This window comes from Pristiophorus japonicus, chromosome 9 (genome assembly GCF_044704955.1).
Source record: "Pristiophorus japonicus isolate sPriJap1 chromosome 9, sPriJap1.hap1, whole genome shotgun sequence".
In the NCBI taxonomy this organism is placed as follows: domain Eukaryota; kingdom Metazoa; phylum Chordata; class Chondrichthyes; family Pristiophoridae; genus Pristiophorus; species Pristiophorus japonicus.
Genome location: NC_091985.1, coordinates 21,214,855 through 21,235,215, shown reverse-complemented (window position 1 = coordinate 21,235,215; position 20,361 = coordinate 21,214,855). Strand labels below are relative to the sequence as shown.

Sequence of the window (20,361 nt, the reverse complement as noted above, 5' to 3'; positions counted from 1 at the left end):
GTTCAAGAAACAACTAGATACAGGAAGAGTGCACGATTGATGTCCTGGAAGGACATGATCAAATGGGCCTTCTTGACTCAACCCATCCTGCAATCTTGTGTTGTGTATTTTCTCCTCCTAGTCCACGTTTGTGGAAGCCAGTAGTAGCATCCATCTTGCCTAAGATCAGTAACTCTAATGTCCCCTAAACGCTCTGGTCTGCACGGTTCACTTCCACGTCGGATGGTGCGCTCAGCAACTGAGCTTAGTGACATTGTTGGAACTCACCAAAAACAAATCGCTTCGACTGCACTCACTGGCACTAACCACAGTGCTATGCTTGAGTGTTGTTGCCAGGATCCCATCATGCACACATGCAAATGAAGGAGACACCAGTTGTTGCCAACGATTACCCAATGCTATTCATTGAGGATAACAGCAGCAGTTTGTTTTCAGCTCGTGTCTCAGCTGTGGTACCCGGGACGCTTCACACTACAAATTGGATCGTGTGCTTACCACACTCGCTGAAAGTGGAGCTGTTCCTCTGGCAGTGTGGGAATGTAAGACAATACTGTATAATGCTGTGCGTGGGTTCCACTGATGGAACTCATGCCAGGAAGAGATCACGGTTGCTTTGTGTTTTTTTGCACTGGTGCCACTCCAGTGTCTGGGTCAAAATGCGCTGCTTAACTTCAAGAAGTTAATAAAAGGAAATTACCGGGAGGGAAAGCCCATTGGAGATGCATATCACAATGGCATCCTTCCTCTCAACCAATTACCGACCCATGTCCCATGTCTCTAATTCCATGCGCTTTTATTTTTGCTAATCATCTCCCTGTGCAGAACCTTGTCAAATGCCTTTTGGTAGTCCATATAGATAACATCGATTGACACTCCGCTATCCACCATGTTAGCGACCTCCTCAAAACATTTTGCATGATTTACCCTTCACAAATCCGTGCTGCCTCTCCTTGATCAGCTCACACCTGTCCAAGGGCTCAGCAACTCTGTCCTTGGTGATAGATTCCAGTAACATCCCTGCAATTCCTGCGAGGGGGAAAGGATCCAAAGCTAGAGATACCTGGATGACTAAAGACAGAAATTAAAATGAAACAGAAAAAGGAGGCTTATGATAAATGTCAGGCTGAATGCAAAAAGTACAAAGGAGAACTGAAAAAGGAAATACGAGGGGCAAAGAGAGTGTATGAGAATAGATTGGCAGGTAACATAAAGGGGAACCCAAAAGTCCTTTATAAACATATAAATAGTAAAAGGATAGTCAAAAGTGAGGCTAATTAGGGACTAAAATTGAGATCTTCTACTGAAGGCAGAGGGCATGGCTAAGGTACTAAATAAGCTTGAAGATAGCAGAAGCTCTGGCCACAATCTTCCAATCATCCTTAGACATGGGAGCAGTGCCAGGAGACTGGAGGATTGTAAATGTTACACCCCTGTTCAAAAAAAGTGGAGACGGATCGACCTGATAAGTACAGGCCAGACAGGCTAACGTCGGTTGGAAACAATTATCAGAGATAAAATTAATTGCCATTTGGAAATATATGGGTTAGTAAATGCCAGCCAGCACAGATTTGTTAAAAGCAAATCGTGTTTGACTAACTTGATTGAGTTCTTTGATGAAATAATGGAGAGGGTTGATGACAGTAGTGTGGTAGTGCTGTGCATATGGACTTTCAAAAGGCATTTGATAAAGTATCACATAATAAACATTTGCAAAATTGAAGCGGCAGTAGGAGCATGGATGCAAAATTGGCTCAGGGACTGAAAGCAGAGAGGAGCGGTGAAGGGTTGTTTTTCAGACTGGAGGGAGATTATATAGTGGTTCCTCCCAGGGGTCAGTATTAGGACCAGTGCTCTTTTTGATATATATTAATGACCTGGACTTGGGTGTACAGGTCATAATTTCAAAGTTTGCAGATGACACGAAATGTATTAAATAGTGAGAAGTGATAGTAACAGAGTTCAGGAGGACATGGACAGACTGGTGAAATGGGCAGACACACGGATGGTGACATTTAATGCAGAGAAGTGCGAAGTGATGTACGTAGAATGAGGAGAGGCAATATAAACTAAATGGTGCAATTTTAAAGTGGGTGCAGGAACAGAGAAACATGTGGATATACGTACACAAATCTTTGAACTTGGCTGGACAAGTTGAGAAGGCTGTTAAAAAAGCATACAGGTAGCAAACAGACATGGAGTACAAAAGCAAGGAAGTTATGTTAATCCTTTATGAATCACTGTTTAGGCCGCAGCTGGAGTATTGTGTCCAATTCTAGGCACCGCACTGGATGTCCAGGCCTTAGTCAGGGTGCAGAGGAGATTTACTAGAAGGGTACCAGGGATGAGGGACTTCAGTTACGTGGAGAGACTAGAGAAATTGGGGTTGTTTTCCTTAGAGCAGAGAAGGTTGAGAGGAGATTTAATAGAGGTTTTCAAAATCATGAAGTGTTTTGATAGAGTACCTAAGGAGAAACTGTTTCAAAGAGCCGGCTCAGACACGATGGGCCGGGTAGCCTCCTTCTGTGCTGGGTCACTCTATGAATTGATGTTAGCTTGACATGTTTGTAATTGTCTGGTTTCACACCTCCACCCTTCTTAAATAATAGAGTAACATTTGCAATTTTCCAATTCAAAGGCACAATACCCGAATCTAGAGCTCTGGAAAATTATGACTGATGCAAATGTAATGTTTTCACCTATTTCTTCTAATACACTGGAGCTCTGGTAGATTTGTCTAGCTTAAGTCCCATTATTTTCTCCATTCCCATTTTCTGAGCAGCTTAGGCCACTCAACACCTGTATAGACAGCGGAGCGTAAGCCGCGCACACTCTGCCAGTGTGTCCCTTAAAATTGCAATCGGGGTCCCAACTATGCCATTGGGACCCCAATTTGTGTGGGTAAGAGGCCTACCGTCCGATTCAGGCAGTTGCTGCAGCCGCTCGGGGATCGTCCCCTTTCAAACTGGCTGCCGCCAGCGAGTCAGCATTAACGGAACGGTAAGTCTACTACTTGTGAGACCCTTACTGCCTTGGCAATGCCGGTTTTTTCAGGTTAAAGTCGACCCCAGGGCACAAATTGCCCATGACAAGGAACCCCACTTTCAGCCATTTCTTTCACGATCAAAATTTATGGTTGCACAATCAAGCACCTTGGTTATTTTGCAACGATATATGATTTTGATTAATCAGTACATTAGTTTGTCACAGTGTAGAATTTAGAAAGGCAGCTACAGCTTAATTACTATCTCATGCTGCCCCTCACAATGTCATTTTAACAACACACAGAAAGATACTCATTGGTAAAAGGATTGGTAATGCAGGAGTGCACTTATAGTGCCTGGAAATTACAGACTAATTTTGAATCCTTAGGAATTTTTCCCTCCCCATAGTTGCATGCCTCACTGATTTTTTTGAACTGTTGAACCTTTATGATCCAATTCAGGATAACTTTAGAACAGAGTGTCGTTTCTTAATCTCGCCTCTGAGTCAGAAGGTTGTGGGTTCAAGTCCCACTCCAAAGACTTGAGCATAAAAATCTCGGCTGACACTCCAGTGCAGTGCTGAGGGAGTGTTGCACTGTCAGAGGCACCGTCTTTTGGATGAGACGTTAAACCGAGGCCCCGTCTGCCCTCTCGGGTAGCAGTATATAGATCCTGTGGCACTATTTCAAAAAAGAGCTGGGCAGTTATCCCTGGTGTCCTTGCCAATATTTATCCCTCAATCAATGTAACAAAAAACAGATTATCTGGTCATGATCACATTGCTGTCTATGTGAGCTTGCTGTGCACAAATTGGCTGCCATGTTTCCTATTTTACAACAGTGACTACACTTCAAAAGTACTTCATTGGCTGTAAAGCACTCTCAGACATCCTGAGGTCGTGAAAGGCGCTGTATAATAGTAGAAAGGCAGATAGGTTTAGGGAGGGAATTCCAGAGCTTAGAGCCTCGGCAGCTGAAGGCACAACCACCAATGGTGGAGCGATTAAAATTGGGGATGCATTACTCCAGAATATTATGATTACCCCAGGATATTGTGATATTATCAATTCGCCAAGATATTATTCTGATATACATAGAAATACATAGAAGTTACAACACAGAAACAGGCCAGTAGACCAATTCTAGCCCATGTTTGAGCAAATAGTTCCAATCAAATTTACTCACCCAGTTCATATATACTTTCAATCCTTTTCTCTTCATCCACCTAGCCAATCTAATCTTCAATGTTGGCATAGGCGTGGAGTTTCCTCAATGCTGCCCCATCCCTATCCTCGTGAAGCAGAAACCCGTTTGCGGTGGAGCAGGAACAGCTCCCTGGAAATTCCATGTCGGAGATTCTGCCTCAACCATTAACCCTGGAAGTAAATTTTACTTCCTCAGAACTGTCTGTGTGAAGTTCTCTTACATCGAATCTTGTATCTGTGGTCACTCGCTCTACATCTCTCAGCTAATAGAAACAGTCTGCTTCTTACTACCCTGTCCAATCTTTTCATCATTTTAAAAGGTTCTATCATATTGTTCTAATAAAAAAATATACCATTTTTCGAGTTTCTGTGTTTAGATTTCTAGTGTTTCTTATGAAACCTTGATATTATCAGTCCCCCAAATTATCATTGTGATATTATCAACCCCCAGGATATCATTGTATTATTTGTAATGTTTCCTACAAAAGCTACACTTCAAAAGTACTCCATTGGCTGCTAAGTGCTTTGTGAAGTCCTGTGGCCGTGAAACATAAGAACATAAGAAATAAGAAGTACGCCACCTGGCCCCTTGAGCTTGCTCCGCCATTTAATAAGATCATGGCTGATCTGATCATGGACTCAGCTCCACCTCCCTACCCGCTCTCCATAACCCTTTATTTCCTTATCACTCAAAAATCTATCTCCGCCTTAAATATATTTGATGACTCAGCCTCCACAGCTCTCTGGGGTAGAGAATTCCACAGATTTACAACCCTCTTAGAGAAGAAATTCCTCCTCATCTCAGTTTTAAATGGGTGGCCCCTTATTCCGAGACTATGTCCCCTAGTTTTAGTTTCCCCATGAGTGGAAATATTCTCTCTGCATCCACCTTGTCGAGCCCCCTCATTATCTTAATATGTTTCAATAAGATCGGCTCTCATTCTTCTGAACGCCAATGAGTACAGGTTCAACCTATCTTCATAAGTCAACCCCTCATCTCCGGAATCAATTTAGTGAACTTTCTCTGAACAGCCTCCATTACAAGTATATCGTTCCTTAAATACGGAGACCAAAACTGTACGCAGTACTCTAGATGTGGCCTCACCAACACCCTGTACAGTTGTAGCAGGACTTCTCTGCTTTTATACTGTATCCCCCTTGCAATCAAGGCCAACATTCCATTTGCCTTCCTGATTGCTTGCTGTACCTGCATACGCTATATAAATACAAATATTTTTTTCTCTTATCATTCCCCCCAGATTTTAGTTATAATATTATAAATTCTCTAGAGTATTATTGTGACATTATCATCCACAGAGTATTAATGTTATATTATCAATTCCCCCAGAGCATTATTGTGATATTATCCTCCCCAGAGTATTTAAAAAAAAATTGTTCCAGGATGTGGGCCTTGCTGGCAAGTCCAGCATTTATTGCCCATCCCTAGTTGCCCTTGAGAAAGTGGTGGTGAGCCGCCTTCTTGAACCGCTGCAGTCCATGTGGTGAAGGTACTCCCACAGTGCTATTAGGGAGGGAGTTCCAGGATTTTGACCCAGCGACGATGAAGGAACGGCGATATATTTCCAACTCACAATGGTGTGTAACTTGGAGGGGAACTTGCAGGTGATGGTGCACCCATGCGCCTGCTGCCCTGGTCCTTCTCGGTGGTAGAGGTCACGGGTTTGGGAGGTGCTGCCGAAGAAGCCTTGGCGAGTTGCTGCAGTGCATCTTATAGATGGTACACACTGCAACCACAGTATGTCGGTGATGGAGGGAGTGAATGTTGTAGGTGGTGGATGGGCTGCCAATCAAGCGGGCTGCTTTGTCCTGGACGATGTCGCGCTTCTTGAGTGTTGTTGGAGCTGCACTCATCCAGGCAAGTGGTGAGTAATCTATCACACTCCTGACTTGTGTCAGGAGGTGAGAAACTCACCACAGAATACCTAGCCTCTGACCCGCTCTTGTTGTATTTATGTGGCTGGTCCAGTTAAGTTTCTGGTCAGTGGTGACCCCCAGGATGTTGTATGGTGGGGGAATCGGCGATGATAATGCTGTTGAATATCAAGGGGAGGTGATGTATTATTGTGATATCATCTGCAGTGTATTATTGTGACATTATCATTCCCAGAGTATTATTGTGATGCTATAAATGGAGTGACTATTGATCGGAAATGACAACTTCCGTTTCAGTCCATGCTCTGGGACTCCCCAGCCACCTACTATGACATCAGTCCAGCCGATTACACGCATGCGCGGGACTCCTTTCTGACGTCACCCTTGCCACTCATGCACACTGCGCTGGGTCTTCCGAAATCAACTCACTGCTGTTTTAATCGGGACCCTCTCATTGCCAGTCTTAAATCGGGCCATCTGAAATCAACTCTTATCTGAACTCGGGAGTTCGAGTGCTGTATGTTCTCTGAACTCGGGAGTGTGAGTACTGCATGTTATCTGAACTCTGGAGTGTTCGCGCTTTGTGTTCTCTGAACTCGGGAGTGTTCGCGCTTTGTGTTCTCTGAACTCGGGAGTGTTCGCGCTTTGCGTTCTCTGAACTCGGGCGTGTTCGCGCTTTGCGTTCTCTGAACTCGGGAGTGTTCGTGCTTTGTGTTCTCTGAACTCGGGAGTGTTCGCGCTTTGTGTTCTCTGAACTCGGGAGTGTTCGTGCTTTGTGTTCTCTGAACTCGGGCGTGTGAGTGCTGTATGTTCTCTGAACTCGGGAGTGTTCGCGCTTTGCGTTCTCTGAACTCGGGCGTGTTCGCGCTTTGCGTTCTCTGAACTCGGGAGTGTTCGCGCTTTGTGTTCTCTGAACTCGGGCGTGTGAGTGCTGTATGTTCTCTGAACTCGGGCGTGTGAGTGCTGCATGTTCTCTGAACTCGGGCGTGTTCGCGCTTTGCGTTCTCTGAACTCGGGAGTGTTCGCGCTTTGCGTTCTCTGAACTCGGGAGTGTTCGCGCTTTGCGTTCTCTGAACTCGGGCGTGTGAGTGCTGTATGTTCTCTGAACTCGGGCGTGTGAGTGCTGTATGTTCTCTGAACTCGGGCGTGTTCGCGCTTTGTGTTCTCTGAACTCGGGAGTGTTCGCGCTTTGCGTTCTCTGAACTCGGGCGTGTGAGTGCTGTATGTTCTCTGAACTCGGGCGTGTGAGTGCTGTATGTTCTCTGAACTCGGGCGTGTTCGCGCTTTGTGTTCTCTGAACTCGGGAGTGTTCGTGCTTTGCGTTCTCTGAACTCGGGCGTGTTCGCACTTTGTGTTCTCTGAACTCGGGAGTGTTCGTGCTTTGCGTTCTCTGAACTCGGGCGTGTGAGTGCTGTATGTTCTCTGAACTCGGGAGTGTTCGCGCTTTGCGTTCTCTGAACTCGGGCGTGTGAGTGCTGCATGTTATCTGAACTCGGGCGTGTGAGTGCTGTATGTTCTCTGAACTCGGGAGTGTTCGCGCTTTGCGTTCTCTGAACTCGGGAGTGTGAGTGCTGCATGTTATCTGAACTCGGGAGTGTGAGTGCTGAGTATTGTCTGAACTCGAGAGTGTTCGCGCTGTGCATTATATTGTTAATTGCTCCATGTGGTGTCACTAAACACAGCCTGTTACAAACTCCCCAGTGTGTCATTGTAATAATCGCATTCCTTCAGCATATTATTGTAATATTAACATTACCCCAGAGTATCATTGTGATATTATAATTCCCTAAAGTAATAGTGTTATATTATTATCGGCCAAAGTACTATTGTGACATTATCAATTCCTCGGAGTATCATTGCTTTTCTTGCAAAGTTGACATTCCCACGTTTCTTTTCCGGATATATCCATTCACCATCGCAAAACTGGAGCTTTTCTTTGACATTTGACCCACTGCCATTGAAGAAGCCGGAAATGGGGGAGCAGTGTTTGGCTTGTTACAGGGAGAGAGAAAATAAACCTTTTTCAGGCGTTATATTGGACATTATATCACATCGGAGGCCTCCATGTGTACAATGCAATTCTTTTAACATCGCAGCAAAGCTCACGAAGGCTGGAGGAACAGAAATTGGAACGATTCTTGCAGGAAGAAGCCGTGGCCCTTTGAGTGCAGATGATCAGGCAGTGTGAAAGCTGCGGGAATGTGAATTGGGAAAGATGATCAGAGAGCAGCACGGGAAACACTCCACAGTGTGCCCCAAACTAGAAGAAAGGACTGGATACGGAGGTGGATTTAATGGAAGAAACAGTAACGAGGTGCACACTATTGAGGAAGTACAGCTGGTTCTGCCCGAAACACACGGAGCTCTGGAGACGCTGTAACTGAGAACTTCGAAACTGACATGAATGCAAATGGATAATAGTTATCGCTCTTTCGGCTGACATAAGTAGCTGCCTGATTTAACCATGGACATTATAAGCGTTGGGGACTGTATTATCAATTCCCCAGTGTATCATTATGATATTATCATTCCCCCAGCATTATCATCATTATCATCATAGGTAGTCCCTCGAAATCAAGGAAAACTTGCTTCCACTCTAAGGGCCAAAGTTCCGGCTGTACCGCAGAACGGCGCACCTCCTAGAGGCACGCCTATTTTCTGGAATGTAAAGTGCGCCTATTACTAAACTCGGTATTCTCCGATATTTTTCGGGCCGCTTCCAGGTCGGCAGGGGCAGGGCCAAGGCGTTGCGATGAAGAACTGCCGGCAGGGGGGCGAAGCTAGGGCCCAGCGTTATTTTTAGTGCCGGCAGCCTTGCGCATGCGCGCTAGAGTGTGCGCACATGTGCAGTAGCTCCTCGCAGCCCGAATCTCTGCGACGCTGCGTGGGAGGGGCCCAAAGCACGCTGCCCCTAGCCCTGGCCGAATGGGCTCCCCAGGCATTGAAGATGTGCTTAAATAGTTATCGAGACTCGGGCGTCCTAGAAACACCCACACCGATTATCGCTGGGATGATGATCAGTAACGGGGCAGAAAACTCACACACAGCCCCATTTAACAAGACTATGTTCTGGCTGTGAGAAAACACTCCAGGTAAGTGGCTGATACGGACTCGTGATATTGACGACTCTGAGCTGGGATCCATGTCTTTGAACATTCTCTGACAACCACAGATTTCGGCAAAGTAAGGAGATGACACTTCAAGACCGTATCCACGGGGAGCGTGCCTAGACTGGGGGAGTAACGCCCTGCTTTTATTCCGGACTGTTTGGAATTCCAAAAGTGGAATCTTGCAATCTGGAAGCACCAAATTAATAAACACCTAAATTAATAAGTGTCTCGGTACAAAATACGCCAATGCCGGTCCGTGCTCCAGCAAGGTAGGACTTCTCATTTTTATTACTTGATTTAATGTTCATTTATTGTTGTTTAAAATTATGGTGGTTTCTATGCATCTTTTTGGTTAAAAGTGAAGTGTTTAATGCTTTGTAAAATCCCCTAACTTCCCTTCCCCCCATCTCTCGCTGTCTGCGCCTAATTTATAAGGTGTAGGCAAGGTTTTTGTGAGCGTACTCTTACTCCATTCTCAGTTAAGTTTTCGCTGTATAAACTTGCAAAACAGGCGTGACTGGTTGGTAACACCTCCTTTTGAAAAAAAAACTGTTCTAAAATGAAACTATTCGAACTAACTAGAATTAGAGCAAACTAAATGACGAGAATTGCAATTTCTAAGATACTCCATATTAAACTACTGTATATACTCGCGTATCCTACGATCTCGCGTATCATGCGACCCCTAAATTTTCGTCCCCTAAACATGATTTTATCATATATCTCATGTATCATGCGAGCCACTTTTTTGAAACATCGAGTGGATTCTGTTGTGAAAGCTGTTCGCGAATCGAATACCGATACAGCAATCATTCCAGCTGGCTTGACTAGCGTCGTTCAGCCACAGCCTCTACTGTGTTTGCGGGTAAAAGAAGCATGGGCTGAGATAGATGGAGCCTCTAATAATGCAGCAAACTTCAGAGGGAGTTGTGGGTGGCGATCTCTAGACCACAGCAAAGATACAGTACAAGTGACAATAGAGGCTGCAATCCAGCCCAGGAGATACCTGCCGAGATTCAGCATGGATATGGTCTGCTTAACAGACTAACAGCCTAATCTTGGCCAGCACTTCACAGCCGCAAATTTTGTATCTCGCGTATCATGCGACACCCCAAATTTAGGTTACAATTTAGGTCTTCAAAAGTCGCATGATACGCGAGTATATACGGTAGTTGCAAAAAAATAGGAGCAACTCGAGCTAAAACTTGAGCCCTAAAAGTGAGTTCTCAGGTGACTGTACAGTCCAATGCAGGATTAGAGTCCCTGTAACAGGTGGGACAGACAGTGGTTGAAGGAAAGGGTGGGTGGGGAGTCTGGTTTGCCGCACGCTCCTTCCGCTGCCTGTGCTTGGTTTTTGCATGCTCACAGCGATGAGACTCGAGGTACTCAGCACCCTCCCAGATGCTCTTCCTCCACTTTGAGCGATCTTGGGCCAGGGATTGCCGGGTGTCAATAGGGATGTTACACTTTATCAAGGAGGCTTTGAGGGTATCCTTGAAGCGTCTTGTTGCTTCTGCCCACCTGGAGCTCGCTTGCCGTGTAGGAGTTATATTGCGTTATATTAGCATTCCCCAGGATATCATTGAGATATTACCATTCCTCCTGCTTATCATTCTGATATTAACAATTCCCCAGAGTACCATTGTCATATTATCATCCCCAAGAGAATTATTGTTATACTATCATTCACCAAAGTTATTGTAACATTCTCAACCTATCATCATCATCATAGGCAGTCCCTCGAAATCGAGGAAGACTTGCTTCCTCTCTAAAAGTGAGTTCTTAGGTGACTGTAAAGTTCAATACGGGAATTACAGTCTCTGTCACAGGTGGGACAGACAGTTGTTGAAGGAAAGGGTGGGTGGGACTGGTCAACCTATCAGATTATCATTGGGATTTTCCAGAGTACTATTGTGATATTATTTCCCCAGGATATTATTGGAATATTATCATTTCCCCAACATATCATTGTGATAATATTATTCCTGCAGGGTCGAATTTTGATAGTCTGACTTATTATCAGTTATAATCACTGAAGATGCTAGACATACAGCCTTGGTTGTTTAGCACGCAGAAAAGTAAAATAAGTTGTGGTTTTGAGTGCATGCCAGTTTGACTTCTCTGTTTGCCTTCACATTCTGTTTGCAATTGTCTAAACTCCTTTTATTGCTGGTAAGGCAGTGTCATTGATGAAGCAAATGACTTGGTCCAGTACAACAGTCAGTGGGGGAGCACCAGCAAAGTCTGCACTTAGCACGTGTGGCACGATCGTTCATTCAAATTTCACAATCTTGTCAAAAACGTCCCGGGGGAGGTATAAATGGCAGTCTCTGAGCGGACGACAACTCGGTTGCCAAGCTGTTGCGAAGAGATTGCTGGTATTCTCAGCACTACCTGAATTTTAATTTGCTGAATCTATAAATGATCAGGGTTCATCCATAGGTTAGTTGAGAATAAGAGGAGAACCTCGGCATTCGGCCCAGTCTATCTTCTGGGACTGTTTAGAGTGTTTTCCCATAACCTCACTGACCGATTGTACAATGTGAAATGATACGTGTGTATTTTTCCTGTCACTGGCATTATCCAGTGCCAATATGCCCTCATGAATCCCACACTTTAATGCGGTGAATCACTTCTTGTATGACAGTCAACAGCTGGTAATTCTTAAGGACTAAGTCGGCGAGTTTTTAATGAGCCTTGCCTGCCAGCAGTGGAAATTTGAGAGTGTTGGCGAATTCTTGGGCAGCCCGGGTTTCTGCCATGCATTGCAGGTGGGTGAGGCAGAAAGCTTGGCCAAAATGGCAGCTGGACCTGAGCAGGAGTAGGGAGAAGAGTCAGTTGTGGTGAGCAAAGGCCCAGTTAAAAAGGAGGCTTTTGAACATGGAGGATTGTGACAAGGATGTGTTAAGTTCATGTCGCGTTGTTGCGAAGAGATGGCCAGTAATCTCAACACAACGTGAATCAACAGAATCTATAAGTGATAAGGGTCACTAGGGAAGGTGATAGGTTGGTTGAGAGGGAAATCTCGACCAGTTCCTCAAAGATCACATTCGGTCCAATTCAATCTCTTTGAAACATATAAGATTCGGAAGGGGGATTGACAGGGAAGGTTGTTTCCTCTCCCTGGAGAGACTAGGGGTCACAGCCTCGGGATAAGGGGTTGGCCATTTAGGGCTGAGCTGAGAAGAAATTTTATCACTCGGAGGTTTGTGAATCTTTAGAATTCTCTACCCCAGAGGGCTGTGGATGTTGGATCGTTGAGTATATTCAAGGCAGAGATCAAAAGATATGGGGATCGGGCAGGAAAGTGGATTTGTGGTCAAAGTGGAGTTGTGGCAGAGCAGGCTCCAGGGGCTGTATGGTCTATTCCTGCTCCTAATTCTTAGGTTCTTGTGTTCTTAATTGGTGGGGGGGCACGGTGTTTTGGAAGGGGGTTACAGAGTGTCAGGAGAAGTGACTGAAGGTGATATACAGTAGACCAAAGCCTTTGAGCGGGATGTAGAGGTGCCAGAGATTTCAGGGGTCTGGAGCAAGGCTGAGGGCGGAGTTATAATTGATGGCAGGGATTTTGAAAAGAATGTGCATGGGGAGCCTGAGGAGGTCCACTCACAGTGACAGACTTGTGCTTACCAGTGCATCTCACTCTCCAAACACCACTCAAGTTGAGAAGGGCAGAATCTAAAATTGTGCTGTGGGGTGTTTTCCACTCGATGAAGATTTTATCTGCCCATCATTAACGAACTCCCAGCGATGATGCATGTTATAACACAGTTGGTATTAGCAGTGCAGTCAGTGTGGTCTTTATAGAATTATGAACTGATCAGAAAGAACTGTCTTTAGAAAGAGTTTCATTTATATCGCACCTTTCTCGACCGTGGGCCATCTCAGAGCGCTCTACAGCCAATGAATGACTTTACGAAATGCAGTCACTGTTGTAATGTGGGAAACACGGCAGCCAATTTGCGCACAGCTAGCTCCCACAAACAGCAATGTGATAATGACCAGACCATCTGTTGGTTGAGGGATGAAAGTTGGCCCAGGTTTAGGCCCTTTTATATTGATATCAATGCGATATTTGTGTCAGCACTTCCTGAAGTGCGGGTCTTAGGCTTCAAGCTAAATGTAACCCTCCAGGACTGACCCAGACCCGCGGCAGGGAAAGGCCCATTGTTAGTGGACTTCACGAGTCGCCGTGATTTTGCATTGGTCTGCAGCTTGCTGCCGGAGCCCTGTGTTTCAGCAACTGGCAGCACAAACAGCCCACTGACACCGATATGAAAGGGGCTTCTTACTCAGTCAGACTAACTTAGCATTCCTCTTGTCTCGCTGTCTGCTTCCAGCTCCAAGATGGAGCATAATTCTTTAGTAATAAGTCAGCATTTCTTAGACTATGCCTTAAGGCTGTCTACTTAATACGTAATCAGCTTGGCAGATATGGTCCATTAACAATCAGGATAATGCATTTACTCTATGCTGCATGTTTTTCCATTTAGCCTGTTGAAATTGGCTCCATAATCACATATGGAGAACTGAGCAAGTCACCGAGTTCACTATTAAGTGACAAGTTGTATCATCCTTTGGAGCATAAATAAAAAGAAAAAAAGCCTTGTATTTATATAACGAATTTCACGTTCTCAGGACACCCCAAAACGCTTTACAGCCAATGAAGTACTTTTTTGAAGCATAGTCACCGTTGCAATGTGAGAAACGTGGCAACCAACTTGGCAAGCTCCCAAAAACAACAAAGTGATAATGACCAGATAATCTGTTCTTTAGTGATGTTGGTTGAGGGATAAATATTGGGCCAGGACACCGGAGACAACTCCTGTACTCTTATTCAAGTAGTGCCGTGGGATCTTTTACATCTGCCTGAGAGAGCAGCTGGACCCTCGGTTTAACATCTCATCTGAAAAGCGGCACCTCCGACAGTGCAACATTCTCTCAGTGCTGCACTGGCAATGCCAGTCTAGGGTTTTGTGCTCAAGTCCCTGGAGTGGGGAATTGAACTCACCACCTTCTGACTCAAAGGCAAGAGTGCTACTCACTGAACCACGGTTACCATTGTGTTTATGTTTTAACGAAAGGGTAGACTTTACGAATTAGCACTCACAGCCCAGAGCTTCCTGCAGTAAAAGCCATTTTGGGAATTCCACAGGTCAGTGTGTCCCGTACCATTTTCTTTCCATTGGAATTAGGAACAGGAGCAGGCGATTCTGCCCTTCGGGCCTGTTCTGGCAGTTAGATCATGGCTGATCTGTATCTTAGTTCCATTTACGCGCCTTGGTTCCTTAACCCTTACTACAGTTACCTAACAAAAATCTATCAATCTCAGATTTTGACATTTTCAATCTACCTCCAGCCTCAACAGCTTTTTGGGAGAGTTCCAGATTTCCACAGATTTTTTTGCGAATAAGTGCTTCCTGACATCACCATGAACGGCCTAGCTCTAATTTTAAGATTATGCCACTTGTTATGGACTCCCCCACCAGATGAAATCGTTTCTCTCTATCTATCATATCAACTCCAATAATCAGCTTAAACACCTCAGTTGGATCACCCTCATCTTCTATACACTGATGTCATAAAGCTCAACATTGAGAGAGCTGGTACATAACATAATCACATATTTATACAAATGCAATATTGAAAATGCTATAAAAACGTAGGCATGTCAAGCAGAAAACGAGACTCAGGATTAACGTTTCAGGTCGGTGACCTTTCATCAGAACTGGAGGATGTTGGAGATGAATTATGAGGAGTCTTGATAGAGTAAATAGAGAGCTACTGTTTCTACTGGCAGGGTTGGTAACTAAAGGACACCGATTTAAGGTAATTTGATAAAAGAACCAGAGGGGGGATGAGGAGAAATGTTTTACTCGGTGAGTTGTTATGATCTGGAATGCACTGCCTGAAAGGGCAGCAGAAGCAGATTCAATAATCATTTTCAAAAGGGAATTGGATAAAGGGGAAAAATTTGCAGGGTTATGGGGAAAGGACGGGGGAGTGAGACTATTGGATAGCTCTTTAAACGAGCCGGCACAGGCACAATGGGCCGATTGGCCTCCTTCCGTGCTGTATGGTTCTCTGAACAACTTTTAAGCAAATACAGAGCCAAGAAAAATGAGGCACGAAAATAACAAAAGGGAGTGGTCTCTGATAGGGTTGGAGGGAAGGAGATGATTCAGTGACAAAGGGATAATGGTGGGAGGCAGAAGGAAGCAATAACGCTAAGGCTGAGAGCGATAGATTGTTGGACTCTAGGGGAATCAAGGGACATGGAGATTAGGCGGGAAAGTGGAGTTGAGTTCGATGATCAGCGATGATCTTATTGAATGGTGGAGCAGGCTCGAGGGGCCGTATGGCCTACTCCTGCTCCTCATTCTGACGTTCTGATAATGGAACAAGTATAGAAAGAAAGGATGGGTCCAGTAGAGTTACAGCAGAATAGCAGAGGGGAGGGAAGCATGGAAAACCTGGCTCCCATGGCCCGGATGAGAGGATAAGGGGACACAGAATCTAAACGGTGATGGGTAAATGTGGCACTGATTCCAGGAGGCAACGTTCTCACACAGAGCGATCTATGCATGGAATGAACTCCAGGGTAGAGGTAATCGTGAGCAAACCCCTGGAATCATATAAAAGAGAGCTGGATGCCATGATGGGAGCACAAGAAGCCATTCTTGATGGGATGGATGGAATAGCCTTTCTGATCCATTTTTATATCGTGTAGTTTCATTTTCAGTATTTAGTGCTATAGAATTAAAGAGTCTGGTGTGGAACTGACTCAAAGATATTAATCTTGGCTTAATAACGATCGCCATACATAAGGATATTGATGAAAAGGTTTTCCTTCTCTCCAAGGGGGCTCAGCAGCAATAAAGTAATATTTTGTCCGTGGCAATATTTCAGATTTTGCAAGGGGACTGAAGTGTCGAAAGGATGGTGTGTGTTGGGTTTCCAGCCGTTGGCAAAGTAACAGTCCACATCTGGACTGTGCTTCCGTAACAGCATTTGCCATCATTTTTCCATCATTATTACACTTTCCAGACCCCAACAGTGATTATTTTGGCTACACGCTGATTCTGGAATCTGTTCCCTAATGGTTCTGCACCTAATGCGAAAATTTTATTTATGAAGTTAGGTGGTTTTGATCGCCAGCAGAGACTGGCGAAACTGTTAAGTCCATTAAAATTCTGCTGATTCGGTTCTTGGGCCTGTTCGCTATTGCCCAGCAACTCGAAAGAAAACGTCAGCAACTATTGCTGGGAGGCCATTTTGAAATCTCGACGCTCCCTGTCTTCGCCCCGCCCCTTCCCCATCTCCAGCTTTGACACAGGTTTTATTGCAACATGTGACGAGCCAATAACGTGACTCTGTTGTTTCATTTTCATTGCACAGCTGCATTAACCAGCAGCCGTGAAAGCCAGGAATTTGGCGGGGTCAGTCCCGCGATCAAGAGCGATTTCATCGGCCACAAAACCAACAAAGTTGTGGATTTCTGCGACCACTCCTGCACTGACATTGGAAACATGTTTAAGGAGCTGCATGGACTGCGAGTTCTTGTCAGCAATCTGGCCGATGGACTCGTTAAAGTGGTATGTATTTTAGATCACAGAAGCATGTTTTTCTTTTTGAAACAAACTATATCTTGCATTGTGTACAAAGGATAATACAAACACACAAGAATATACCTTGCACTGTGTACAAAGACTACTACAAACACATGGGAATATACCTCGCACTGTGTTCAGAGGGATCTGGGGGTCCTTGTTCGTGAAACACAGAATGTTATTATACAGGTACGGCAAGCAGTTAGGAAGGCAAATGGCATGGTGACCTTTGTTGCAAGGGGTTTGGAGTACAAGAGTAAGGAAGTCTTGCTACAATTGTACAGGGCCTTGGTGAGACCACACCTGGAGTACTGTGCACGGTTTTGGTCTCCTTATCTGAGGAAGGATATACTTGACTTGGAGGAGGTGTAACGAAGGTTCACTAGATTGATCCCTGGGTTGAGAGAGTTGTCCTATGAGGAGAGATTGAGTAAATTGGGCCTATACTCTGGAGTTTAGAAGAATGAGAGGTGATCTAATTGAAAGTTATAAGATTCTGATGGGGATCGACAGGGTAGATGCTGAGAGGTTGTTTCCCCTGGCTGGAGAGTCTAGACCTATGGGTCACAGTTTCCCAATAAGAGAGCAGCCACTTAAGACTGAAATGAGGAGGAATTTCTTCACTCAGAGGGTAGTGAATTTTTGGAATTTTCTACTCCAGAGGACTGTCGATGCTGAATCGTTGAGTATATTCAAGACTGAGATCAATAGATTTATGGACTATCGGGGAATCAAGGGATATGTGGATCAGGTGGGAAAGTAGAGTTGAGGTAGAAGATCAGCCACGATCTTATTGAATGACTCGAGGGGCCGTATGGCCTATTCCTGCTCCTGTTACCTTATACCTCACAATGTGTACAAAGGAGAATATGAACACACAGGAATATACCTGCCGTTAGATGAGGAAAGGTGCGAGGGGCTCATGTGGCCAGTCTGGGCCAGTTGGGCTGAATGGCCTGCTTTTGTGCTGTAAATAATAGTATGTAAGTAATGCATTGTACAAAGTGCTTTAATGGGAACAGTGTTATACAGTGTGTTGTGAGAAAGAAATGGTAAATGCCGATGATACAATAACACTGCTGTACCCGGAATATCTTTTACAGACGGAAGAAAATGTAATCATTCGTGATATCCTAGAAGATACTCTAAAGAAGGTGCGGCCAGGCCAGTGCTGGCACAGCGGGCGTCTCTTTGACAACAAGGAGGAGTGGACAGTGGACAGCTGCACCAAGTGTACCTGTCAGGTGAGCACAGAGTTCGCAAGGTCCCCTGGCTCGGTAAACGATTAGTTTGATGATAATTATTTCTCTTCCACAGTTAATATTTTGTGCAATTATATTTCCTAAATTGATGAGGTAGAAATTGTCCAAAGTTTGTGAGGTGTAATCACAATTAGAGTTCATACTGCAGCCAGGAACTGTAACTGTTTTTTGTAAATTTTATTCAGTCGATGCAAAGTATTTGACAGTATTTTTTTAATATTATGTCAAATGTATTATAACCACCGGGTAAATTCATTTACACAATTCTTTAGGGGAGCACTGTTCTCAGGACAAAAGCTTTTAACTGAGATCCCTGCCGGTTCCTTTGGTAAAGGGTGTTTGTCTCCTGGTCTATGCTGAGTTAGCCGGGCTCGGCAGGGTTCTATAATTAGCCTCAGTGTCTCTAGGCTCGGGAGGGTAGGGGAGGGGGGTGGGGGTGGTGACGGAGAGAAACATCAGCCGAGGTTCCCGGAGAGTGTACTTGTGTGGCGATCAGGTGGAGACAGAATTGGGCTCAGTTGTGACACAGTCAAACAGCCACCCGGCCCTCACTGACTGGTCATGAAGCAGGGTCACTTGGGAAAGGTGCACTGAGCAAAGAGTCAACAGCCCCGGGGGAAGTCAAGACAAACCACAACAGGCATGATCCGTTATCTGTGAAATGGTGGATAAGTGACAGGGTTGAATGACACCGTGTGGCATTTTGTCAACAATCGGGGCTGTGGGGAAGAAAAGATTTGCCAAACATATTTTTCCATAATGGCCAGGACCCTTTAAGACCATCAATGAGAGTCGGAGAGTTGTGATTCTGGAAGGCCGATTAAAGGTTCTGACTTGCCAGAACATGACCAGCCACAGTTTGGTGTCCAACACATTCTGAGACTCTTTCATGCTTTCAGTAAGGAATGGTATATTGGCCCTGACCTGTAGGCTGTAAAGTGCTTTTTACAAGACTAATAACATGCAAATAATCACAGAAAGTACAAGCCGTGGTCACTGGGCTGGTTCCGATTAATGGTGCTGTTAATAATGCTTTCCTGCATGTTTGCCAAACACTCTCTATCAAGCCAATGTGAGAAAGTTCTTCATCAGGATTATATTATGAATAGTGTTTATGCCTTCTTTAATGGTTTTCGCTGCTTACTGACGCACCACAAATGTACATGAACTGGGGAGATCAATCTCGCTAGCTGGGATCAGGATGTGCCATTTCCCCTCTCCAATACAATCCTATTATCATTAATACTCATATATTCATAATAACACTGTTCACCTTAAAGCATTTCATACAATGCATTACTTACATGGTATTACATAGTATTTACAGCACAGAAACAGGCCATTCAGCCCAACAGGTCCGTGCCGGTGTTTATGCTCCACATGAGCCTCCTACTCTTCATCGATCACCATCAGCGTATCCTTCTATTCCTGTTTCCCTCATGTGTTTATCCAACTTCCTACATTGCAACAGTGACTACATTCCAAAAGTACTTCATTGGCTGTAAAGTGCTTTGAGACGTCCGGTGGTCGTGAAAGGCGCGATATAAATCCGAGTCTTTTTCCCCTTAAATGCATCTATGCCAATCTCCTCAACTACTCCTTGTGGTAGCGAGTTTCACATTCTAACCACGCTCTGGATAAAGAAGTTTCTCCTGAATTCATGGAATCATGGAATGGTTACACCACGGAAGAAGGCCATTCGGCCCGTCGAGCACTTCAGCTAGTTCTGCTTCCCCGAAATTCTCTATTGGATTGATTAGTGAATATCTTACATTTATGGCCCTTAGTTCTGGTCTCCCCCGCAAGTGGAAACATCTTCTCTACATCTACCCTATCATAAGACCTCTATTAGGTCACCCCTCGAGAAACAAGCGCCAGCCTGTTCAATCTTTCCTGATAGACACCTGTACAACCTCTCAGTTCTGGTATCATTCTAGTAAATCTTTTTTGGGCCTTCTCCATTGCTTTTACAATAAGGAGACCAGAACTGTTCACAGTGCTCCAAGTGTGGTCTAAACTAAGATTCTCTACAAGTTTAACATAACTTCTCTGCTTTTCAGTTCGATCACTCCAGAAGTGAACCCCAGTGCTCTGTTTGCTTTTTTATAGCCTTTAATGATTTTAGTGATTTGTGTATCTGTACCCCAGATCCCTCTGCCCCTCTACCCCATTTAGATTTTCCAAGAGGTATGTGGCCTCCTTATTTCTCCTGCCAGTGCCTGCTGTTTGATTGGAATAACGTGGCAGCCATTCTGAACCAGCAGCATTCCATAAACAGCCACGAGTTGAATGAGCATATTT

At 44.7% G+C, this 20,361-nt stretch overlaps 1 protein-coding gene across 1 annotated transcript in view; it reads left to right on the top strand.

Annotated features, from left to right (window-relative positions):
• thbs2a (thrombospondin 2a) overlaps window positions 1–20,361 on the top strand; it is an 86,519-nt gene that overhangs the window by 8,608 nt on the left and 57,550 nt on the right. Inside the window, exons 5-6 of the mRNA XM_070889131.1 lie at window positions 16,587–16,783; window positions 17,902–18,042. Coding sequence (XP_070745232.1) covers window positions 16,587–16,783; window positions 17,902–18,042 — 338 coding nt within the window. The remainder of the gene's footprint in view (window positions 1–16,586; window positions 16,784–17,901; window positions 18,043–20,361) is intronic.